Here is a 10,732-nt window from a genome sequence, read left to right as displayed (position 1 = left end):
GTGGGGGGGGGTAGTTTAAGATATTTTTTTCTTCCAGCTTTATTGAGATAATTTACCTAACACTGTAAATTTAAGGTTTGCAATGTGATGATTTGTTATACTGTGAAATAACCAAAATAAAGTATGTTAACATCTCAGGCACCTCACATAATTATTGCGTGTGTGCTGAGAACTTTCAAGAGCTACTCTTAGCAGGTTTCAGGTATATAATACAGTGTTGTTGACTGTAGTCACATATACTGCTGTATACTAGTTCTCCAGAACTTACTCTCTCTTATTATTGGAAATTTGTGCCGGCTCATTTCCTCCAACCCCCAGTCTCCAGTAACCACAATGCTACTCTCTGTTATGAGTATATCGACTTTCCAGTTAATTTTCTTTCCAAGTGTATTTGGCCTTTTAGGTTGTATACCTCCCACCCCCTTCACCTGTATCAGGGTTACTCTCCTTATCTTTAACAACATCTTTATTGCTTTGCTTGATATTAAACACAAATAATTTTTAGATCACGCATGGGATTTGAACAGTACCATTTCTAAACCCTCTAGCCTCAATGTATTTTCCTGATCTCAATCCAGTAAGAACACAGTTACCTTTTGCCTCTAGGTAGTACTTGGGCAGTAATTTAAAACACACCATCACAGGGTTAAACTACTTGGAGTTATTTTATCTTGCTTAAAGCAAACGTAGTAAAATTTTATTTTTATGAAAGCAGTCTTCAATTCTCCTATCTGTTGTGGACTCCAGTGGCACCTAGATTTGTATATTACATTATAATACCAGAGGGTTAGTAACGTCATCAACTTGAACTCAAGGGATGAAGGAACTGTGTGCATAATCTAAGGTTCTTATTACTGATCCTTCGCATTTAATTAGGTCTTTGTAAGTCTAAGGTACCCGTAGTCATTTTTATGAGTTTTCTCATAACTTCCCTGTGAGATGTCAACTTTATTACCCTCACTTTATCTTAGTATTATCAAGAGGTCAGGCGGATTTAAATTTCATTTTTTCCTGTTTGTAATTAAGATTCCTTTTTTTGGATCACGTACTTAACTTTAACCCATATCTGATAGAATGACTGCTCAGGTCAGATGTGACCCTTCCCCCCTCCACCCAGAGAAAAGCAATTACTAAGCTGGGTTTTGAAAGAGCCTTAAAGTAATTGTGATTGTAAACATTGGCCTGAGTGCCCAGCCTCAGGAGGAATCAGATGGTAACTAATTAATAAAACAGAAGCCATGAAGAATGTAAAAGTCGGGCAGCTAGTTGAAGAAAAACTGTATATGCTTCTTCTCCCTTCTGGCTTAGTGTTCTTGGAAGTTTGTTGCAGTTTTCCGGGAGATGTGTTTACTGCAGTGTTTTGTGTTTTTTGTGTTTTTTTCTGTGCTTTTTGATGTAGGGAGCCAGGAAGCAAGAAGGCAGCTCCGGGTGGGGATGTTAATGGCTGGTGATCTGTGAAGGTTTTACCCACCTGGTGGATAGGCTTCTTTTCCTCGATGTCTTGCCCCATCATTACTTTTCCCCTGTTCATTGCCACCTTTCTCGTCTGACCCCTTGATCAGGTCAGTCATACAAGTTCTCCCCTCAGATCCTTGTGGCAGTAGTTGGAAGCTGATGAGAAGGAGGGTGAATAGACCTGGCAGGTCCCCTGAAGCATTAATAACGTGCACTTGTACATTCCCAGCATGATTAATGTGCACATGTGCCATGACTGACCTGTGGTCCTGTGACTGGTCCGGAGTGGGTGGTTTCAAAAACAGAATAATTAAGAGATTAGGGAGAATTTCTGTTGGAATTTTCTTAATTGGACTCTGAGGCCTGGTCCATTTTCTGAATCCCTTACCGTGGAATTCTTGTGGAGATACTAAGAATACCTTGGGGCGCCTGGGTGGTTCAGTCAGTTTGATTCAGTTAAGTTGAGCGTCGGACTTTGGCTCAGGTCATGATGTCACAGTTCGTGGGTTCGAGCCCAATGTCGGGCTCTGTGCTGACAGCTTGGAGCCTGGAACCTGCTTCGGGTTCTTTGTCTCCCGCTCTGTCTGTCCCTCCCCTGCTCAGTCTCTCTCTCAAAAAAAATAAACATTAAAAATTTTTTAAAAAATCTTAGGCCTTGTTATCTGGCATCCTATTAATCAGAACTCTATTAACCAAACAGAACGTTTTCAAAGCCTGTGTGTGTCGCTTGGGTTAATGATGGCACACCCCTCAGACTCCGCCTGGGTGTGGCCCACTGCGGCCTCACTCAGTTGCTCGCCGCCGGCTCACGTCCTGATTTCAGCAGAGCACCCTGGCATTGCGTCCTCACTGATAGGCCTCTAGCACAGCCCCATCACCTCTTACCCAGACCTTGCCGGTTTCCAGGCTCTCCTTCCCTCCGGGAAAAGTTTGATCTTTTGCAAGGACCAGAGGGCGCGGGGCTGTTGGGTTGTCTGCAGAATAGAATTCACGTTCCCCTTCAGGAGCTCAGAGGTGTCTCCAGGCTGACCCCAGCCTATCTCTCCCGCCTGAATCACTGTATTAATTGCCCAACACGCCTTTCCTGTCACGATTCTGTTCATTAGTCATGCTCCCTCAGCCCGTCTCAGTCCTCTTGTCGTCACCCTTCAGCTCTGATGCCCACTTCGCAGTGAAGTCTTCTCTGATGAGCTCTTCAGAGTCAGTTTCTCTCCACGCCCAGTTCGGTGCTCCCACGGCACCTTGCTTACACCGACACGTGACAGCAATCTTGTTTCCTCCTCTTCACCTTGTAGTTTAGCTGCTTCCAAAAGCCTCACTCCATCGTCAGTTCCAGAATGCAGGAGTTCCGTCTCATGTAGCTTTGTGTTGTTTTCATTCCGTAACCCAGACTTTTGTTTGTTTATTTACTTAGAGAATCGCAAGCAAGCTCCACGCTGCCAGCATGGAGCCCGATGCGGGACTCACGCTCACAAACTGTGAGATCATGACCAGAGCCAAAATCTAGAGTCAGATGCTTAACCTACTGAGCCACCCAGGCACCCCTCAGAATTTCTTAGGAGAGAAGTTTAATGAAAATGGCAATGCTAAAGGAAGAAAGAAAAGAAAGCGGCAGTGTTCTTTGACTTACACAGCGATGACTCTTACACACTGCAGAGCCCTGCATCATTTGTGCCCAAAACAGTTTTACTCAACTGGGTGTATTTCACAGTGTTCAAAATCACCCGTAAATTCAACAAATATTTGTTGAACATCTGCCATGTGGTAGGTTCTGGAAAAGACATGTCAGTGGAAAAGGCAGAAGGTCTCAGTTCTCGTGGAACTTACGTTCTATTGTAAGGAGAGCAATAGTTTAAAACAAAAAAAGATACTTTCAGGTGATAAGATGTGCCAGGAAGAAACAACAGCAGTATTTAAGGTCAGGGGCTCTCCCTTAGGGCAATCAGAGAAGCATCCCTGACTGAGCAAGTGACATTCAGGCAGACCTAGCGATTAGGAAAGGTACAGCCGGGCAAAGAACAGCCCTTCCCACTAAGGTGAAATAGAAGGTGTGTGTAGCCCTCAAGTTGCAGACGGGCTTGGCATCTCAAAGGGAGTCCAGCGGGCGGCGGGAGAACGCCAGATGAAGTCAGGGAGGGAGATTGCCACCACATCACGGAGATACAGGGAGGAAGTCTGGGTTGAAATATCAGTGACTGACATCCACTGTGTTTAGAAACAGCCTCCGTAGCTGTCCCACCAACTGACCTCTCTCTGCATGGTGGACCGGTTAGCTTTCCTGGCGATCTCAGGTACTTAGTACGGTTATGCAGAAGAACTCGTCAAGCATTTCCGCAACCCTGTGCTTTTGAGAGATGTGACCTTGGTGCGTGGAAAGGTCATGGGACAACCAATCCCCAGACCTTAGAGCTCCAAGCAAAGGAAGTGTGAGAAATGACATCGCGGAGTGCCCGTCCTCTGTCGGGCGTTCTGCTGAGTCTTCATGAGCCTTGTTATCAGCTCCCCTTTTCTGATGCAGCACTAGGCCAGGCAGGGTCAGTAACATTGTTGCATTTCTTTCTACTAGGTCCAGTGAGCTCCTGACCGCCACCTATGGACTCCCGCAAATCCCCGAAGGAAACGGTCCTTATTACAGGAGGAGGTGGCTATTTTGGTTTCCGGTCAGTGCATCGATAAACACGTCTCTGGAATTATTTTACTGGTAGTTGCTGGGAAAAAAATGACAGCTTTTGACTCTGACATGAGTACAGTGTAGACTTTTACTCATTTGAACAGTGTTAAACCAGAAATGAACTAGGTTGCCCACTGCTCAGACATTGAAATTCAGAACTACAGATATATACTACTTTAAGAAAGATTCTTTGTAAAGGCATTAAATTGGGGGCGGGTGTAGATAATGCGCCCACCAAAACCATTTTAAAATAATACTTACTCTTTTTTCTAATGTTTATTTATTTGTTTTTGAAAGAGAGAGAGAGAGAAAGTGAGCAGGGGAGGGCAGAGAGAGAGAGAGAGAGAGAGAGGGAGAGAGAGAGAATCCCAAGCAGGCTCCACGCTGTCATCACAGAGCCCGATGCTGGGCTTGAACTCACGAACCATGAGATCACAACCTGAGCCGAAACCAAGAGTCTGAGGCTCAAGTGCCTGAGCCACCCGGGTGCCCCCAAATAATAAGTTATTCCTTTGCAGCTCCGTTATCATTCATGAATGTCCCAAAGAATGGATGGTGGGTCCTAAAACAGAGGGGGAAAATGGAACCCGTAGTTGCTGCCATCTATGTGAGAAGATAGAAGAAGCAAGGATATGTGGATCCTCAGTTTTGAATATTTGCGTGCTTACATAAGGGATTGTTGCACAATGAACATGTAAAGCGAGGGGACTCAGGATAAGCCCAGAAGACTTGGGTCAGCCCCACATTGATTGGTAAATTATTCTATGTGGTTTTCGTCAGGCATAGCTTAGTCACGATTCGATCTAACTTGCTTTTCCTCGTTTCAGCCTAGGCTGTGCTCTGAACCAGAAAGGATTCCACGTGATTCTCTTTGACATCAAAAGCCCTGCTCATCCCTTGCCAGAGGGAGTCCAGTTTATACACGGAGACATTCGCCACCTCTGTGATGTGGAGAAAGCCTTCCAGGATGTGGACATTGCATGTGTGTTCCATATCGCCTCTTACGGCATGTCGGGGCGGGAGCAGCTGAATCGAAGCCTGATTGAAGAAGTCAACGTCGGGGGCACAGACCACATCCTCCAGGTTTGCAGGAGGAGAGGGGTGCCAAGGTTAGTTTACACTAGCACTTTCAATGTCATCTTTGGAGGTCAAGTTATCAGAAATGGAGATGAATCTCTGCCTTACCTACCTCTTCACCTCCATCCTGATCACTACTCTCGGACCAAATCTATTGCAGAAAAGAAAGTGCTGGAGGCCAATGGTGCTGCCCTGGTAAGAAGTGATGGTGTCTTGAGAACCTGTGCTCTGAGGCCGGCTGGCATCTACGGGCCTGGAGAACAAAGGCACCTTCCCAGGATAGTGAGCTACATTGAGAGGGGTCTCTTCAAGTTTGTGTATGGGGATCCTGGGAGCCTGGTTGAATTTGTCCACGTGGATAACTTGGTCCAGGCTCACATTCTGGCCTCAGAGGCCCTGACAGCTGCCAAGGGCCACGTGGCCTCTGGGCAGCCCTACTTCATTTCGGACGGCAGACCCGTGAACAACTTTGAGTTCCTCCGGCCTCTGGTTGAGGGCCTGGGCTACAGGTTCCCATCCATCCGCCTGCCCTTGACCCTCATCTACTGTTTTGCTTTCCTGACAGAAATGGCTCACTTCCTTTTTGGTCGGCTCTACAACTTCCAGCCCTTCCTCACCCGCACAGAAGTTTACAAAACTGGCGTCACACATTACTTTAGTCTAGAGAAGGCCAAGAAGGAGCTGGGTTACGAGGCTCAGCCATTTGACCTCCAGGAAGTAGTCGACTGGTTTAAGGCACATGGCCACGGCAGAAGTCCTGGGGGTCATGCCTCCGGGTGTCTTGTTTGGGATGGACTGACGGTCTTCCTCTTGGTCATAGTGGTTCTCATATGGCTGCCTTCTCCTGTGGCTCGATCACTCTGAGGGAGCTAGAAACACAGATCGGATCACACTTGGTGAGATGGTTTTCAAGAAACACAGTATTAAACAATGTATCTATGTCTATCTAAATAAATCTACATCAATATCTAGATAGTTAGATACAAATGGATACCTGGTAGCAAATCTTGGCTCCTCAAATTGCTACTTAATAGATTCTTGGAAGGGCACTTGGGTGACTTAGTCGACTCTTGATCTCGGCTCAGGTCGTGATCTCACGGTTTGTGAGCTCGAATGGCAGGGAGACTGCTTGGGATTCTCTTTCTCCTTCTCTCTCCCCACACCCCACCTCAAAATGAATCAATAACTTAAAAAAAAAAAAGAAAAGAAATAAAAGAACAGATTCTTGGATGAAGTCTTCATTTCTTACCTTCTTGGACCAAACAAACCATCATAGGAGAAAAAAAGAAGCAAAGATCAGTTTGAGATGCGGTTTTGTGTGTCTTCCTCCTTTTGATGGGTACAATAGAAGTCATTTTGGAGCCACAGAGCGAGATGAGGAAAATTGGAAATGTCTTGAGTTTCTCAGAAGTCAAAAATGTACTTACTTCTGTCCTCTACTATCTCTATCCAGTTACAGTAGACTAAAATGTGCACTGATACAGGAGTGGCAAAACACTAACAGGCTTGAAAATGTGTGAAAACCACCAAATTGGGTCAGATCCCTACAGACCAACCCTCTGAGGAGGTGGAAGCTTTTGAGAGACATTATATGAGCCATTCATTCCTATAGTTTTTAGGAATTACTCTTTGCCCTTTATGATATAAGGGCGTTACACCTGTGTGATCACATGGTAAGGTTTGATTTTTAAACAAATAGAACTGTGTCTTACCTCATAGGATTCTTTTGAGGATTAAATTAGACAAGACATATCAAGTGCCACTCAACACAGACAAGTCATTATTTTAATTAATATCATTGCCATACATTCCTGATACAAACCCTTATGAGGGTTTTCTTCCTCAGAGGAGTTCTGTTCAGAGGTGTTAGTGTTCTGTTAGTGCTATCGCTCTAACCTTTCTGGAATGTCTTTGGGGTAAGCCCCTCAGAGTCTGTAACCAGCACGTTTGCATATACTCAGTGTTTGTAAAGTTTTGGTCTCTGAGCATAGAGTAACATTTAGGAAACGGCTAAAAATCCGATTAAGGAAGATGGTCAAGGGAATGATGCTATTTGTAATTCAAAAATGAAACATAACTCTGAACTAATAGACTGCTTTTCTTCCGGAAAGAGGTTTTGTTCTCTGAAGGCAGCTTCCAATGAGGAATGTTTTGAAGGGTGTCATTACTGTCCAGCCACTCCTGAGGACTGCTGTGTAAGACATTCAGTTTGTACAGTTGCATAGGAACCAATGTGGAAAGAAGACAGAGGATCTTCACCCCTTCCACAATTCCAGTTTCAGAAAAGCCAGTATTAAGGCATAAGGCAGATAGATTGCTGCAGAAGGTGACGTTCGAGCTGTTTTGAGATTATTTGTAGAAAGAAGGTGCCAGGTGAATAGTCCCTGGTTAATGCTGCCTGGATCTTTTGGAGAAAAGCACTCAACCTGATACCAGGAGACCTGCAACCATGAATGGTTTGTGTGGCCTTAACCAAGCAATTGAAGCCTGTTTCCTCATTTGGGAATGACCCGTATCTGCCTTTTCTACAAACCCACCCACCCACCCTCCTCACACGGGTGGTTGTGAGCGTAAAATAAGATGTTGTGAAAGTACTTTCAAAGATAAATTAAAACATAAATATGAGGTGGTGGTGAGCATTTTTGGTAAAAGGTTTTCGGAGTCTTTTTCTATCTTAAGAAGCTTTTGCTGTAGCCTGGAGTTCGCTTGTATGAGCACCTAGGCAAGTCCAGCAGTCCAGGTGCTGCACGACGGGCTCCCCTGCTCACGTACAGCCCACTAATGGCATGACGTATCTGCACAAGAAGGCCACTGAAAGAGTGGATAAGTTCAGCAAGACATCTATGCAGTGTCCTTGAGAGGCATCGCAGACTTGCAGAACATGTTTTCAACGAGGTCCTGGAGAACAGTGATAGATACTTCTTAGTTTTCTCGCACCAAGTAGACTGAGTGTAGTGGGGGTTTTCTTGTTTTCCACATGAAACTAAGGATGGCTATCTGGGCCTTGTTGTCATCCAGGGAAGAGACATTCGGCTGTCCCTCACCACTTATACCCATGTCCACTGTCCCCTTGAAACGAGCTCATCTGCCGTTCATAGCTCACTCTTGGTCTTTCTCCTTGTATTAATGATCTGTTGCATTACCCTAAGACATGCTACGAATTACACTAAGGGGTATCATGTTAACACAGTACCCCCAAGACATATCTTAAAACAACAAACATCACCTCCTGGCTTTTACGGGTCAGGTATTTTGGTGCGGCTTAACTGCGTCGGTTTGCTTGGAGTCCCTCATGAGGGTCATCCCATGGTATCTGGCACGACAGTCCTCTGGAAGCCTGACGGAAGCTGGAGGGTCCGCCCAGGATGGCTCACCCACACGACCATTGGCAGGAGGCTCAATGCCTCACCATGCGGGCACCTCCGTAGGCTTGCTTGAATGTCTTCACGACATGGTAGCTGGTTTTCCCCAGAGCAGGTGATCCAGGAGAGCAGGGTGGAAGCTGCAATGGCTTTGACGGCTTATCCTCAAACACCACACGCTGGCAACTCCACAGTATACTGGTTACACAGGTCAGTCTAATTCAGTGTGGGGAGGAAGGAAGTACCCAAAGGTGTGGATACCAGAAGGTGGGGAATGTTGGGTGCCAGCTTGGAGGCTGGACTCTTGGTTCCATCCTCTAAGTCATTTTTCCTTTCAGTGAAAGGTAGCCCGTGTAGATAGACAGTTAACATGTTCTCAGCCCATTACCACCCAGTAGAATTTGGGGGATATAAAGCCCTCTTTACATTTTGTAGTGTATCTCTTTCAGTCCAAGCTGATAATGGTAATGCAAATATAATTATTTTTGAACTCTGTGTGTCTCCTCTGAGTCTTACTCCAGTTCACTCCATTAGGCAAAAGCCACACCCACATATTTCTTGGAGATAAGTCCTTCTTTGCCTTGGGCCGCTGCTCAGACTGCTGAGGGACAATAACCCTTATTATTTGAACAACTTTTTTAGGGACCACCTTAGGTCTCTGAAGTCTTAAAAGGTTTTGTAGCCACAACCTCAGTCGTGCACGGTCATTTCCACGTTACTGCATTGGCTACCCAGGTTAGCGCTATCCCATGTGGGAGGCTACACAGCACATAAAGACCAAGGGCTGGGGAATCACTGGGGTCCATGTTGGAGCCTGCTACCACACTCCTATATGTCTCATTGGCTTCCTTTATCCTCTCCTCCACACTGGTTGTAAGTGGAATATTTCTTCAGTGCTCAGTCCTAGACCCTCTTCTAATACCATACTTTCTCTCCCTAAGTGATCTTGTCCAAGCCCCTGGCTTTCATTTGCATCTCTGTGCCAAACAGAGACCACTAAATAGAGTTCCAGCCCCATCTATCCAAGTACCTCGGCTTCTCTGCCTGGATACATCACACACACTCTCAGTGCGCATATCCAAGATGAATTCACAATCTCTCCAAATTCTTCCAGGGTTTCTTTCTTAGTAAATGTTACCAAGACCCATTGAGTTTCTTATGCCAGTAATCTGGGATACTCTTTGATCCCTGCCTCCCCTTAACTTGACACACCTGACCCACCTTGAAGCCCATCGATTTTAACTTCTACTCAAGCCTCAAAGTTGTGCAGTGAACAGGTGTTACCTCTCTGCCTTGGGTTCCAATAATATCCCCTTTTCTCTTCCACTACATCCCCTCCTGCCTCCCTTCAATCCATTCTCCACAAGTGGACTGATCCTATAAAGATGTAAATCTATGTCAGGGCACCTGGGTGGCTCAGTCGGTGAAACGTCCAACTCTTGATCTTGGCTCAGGTCATGATCTCACAGATTGTGGGCTTGAGCCCTACATCGGGCCCTGCACTGACAGTGTGGAGCCTGCTTGGGATTCTCTCTCTCCCTATCTCTCTGCCCCTCCCTTGCTCTCTCCCTCTCTCAAAATAAATAAAATAAACCAAAAAAAAAAAAAAAAAGATGTAAATCTATTCACGTCCCTGCTCAAAACTCTCCTTAGGTTTAGGCTGAAAATCCTTAGTGTGAGCCCAAGGCTTTGCCTGCTCCGGCCCCTGCTTACAGTAGCTTCAAGTTCATCTCCCAGCATACTCCCTTCTCTGCCCAAGCTGTACCAGCTTCTTGCCTGTTCCGGGGTTTCAAGCTTCTCACACCCCTCCCCCACTGTGGGTCTACTGTTTATTTCATGTCTCAGCTTCAGGTCTCTTCTTCCGGTGGCCTCCTTCCGTGATCCCAACAGGTGAGATGTGGTCTTCCTGCTACAAACTCTTAGAGCACTTGCCTGTCTTTCACAGCCTTTATCACAACTGTAATAGCCGTTGCAATTCTGTCTTGCGCCTGGAAACTCCGTGAGGGCAGGAACTTTGTCTTACTGCCGTGTCCCTCACGCCTTGCACGAAACAGGAGTTCAAGAAATATTTGTGAATGAGCGCTGTTTTTCCCTCTAAGAGTGAACACTCCTTTCTGGCGCGTACATTAGTGTTTCTGATCTGTCGACCTAGTAAGTAACGAGGCCA

The 10,732-nt window shown here is 45.8% G+C and overlaps 1 protein-coding gene across 2 annotated transcripts in view; it reads left to right on the top strand.

The window, feature by feature from the left end:
• The window catches only part of SDR42E1 (short chain dehydrogenase/reductase family 42E, member 1), a 63,120-nt gene extending 54,060 nt beyond the window's left edge, over nt 1-9,060 (top strand). The window contains exons 1-3 of one of the 2 annotated variants that reach the window (XM_040443213.1): nt 77-1,562; nt 4,022-4,115; nt 4,954-9,060. In XM_040443213.1, coding sequence (XP_040299147.1) covers nt 4,048-4,115; nt 4,954-6,067 — 1,182 coding nt within the window. In that variant the 5' untranslated portion in view covers nt 77-1,562; nt 4,022-4,047 and the 3' untranslated portion in view covers nt 6,068-9,060. Of the gene's footprint in view, nt 1-76; nt 1,563-4,021; nt 4,116-4,953 lie in introns of those variants that run through there. The other variant, XM_040443212.1, reaches the window with a different exon arrangement.
• Nucleotides 9,061-10,732: the final 1,672 nt, after the last annotated feature.

This window comes from Herpailurus yagouaroundi, unplaced genomic scaffold, assembly GCF_014898765.1.
Source record: "Herpailurus yagouaroundi ecotype Mexico unplaced genomic scaffold, PumYag 190, whole genome shotgun sequence".
Classification (NCBI taxonomy): Eukaryota; Metazoa; Chordata; class Mammalia; order Carnivora; family Felidae; genus Herpailurus; species Herpailurus yagouaroundi.
The sequence above is the reverse complement of the archived record's forward strand: the minus strand, read 5'-3'. Positions and strand labels throughout refer to the sequence as shown.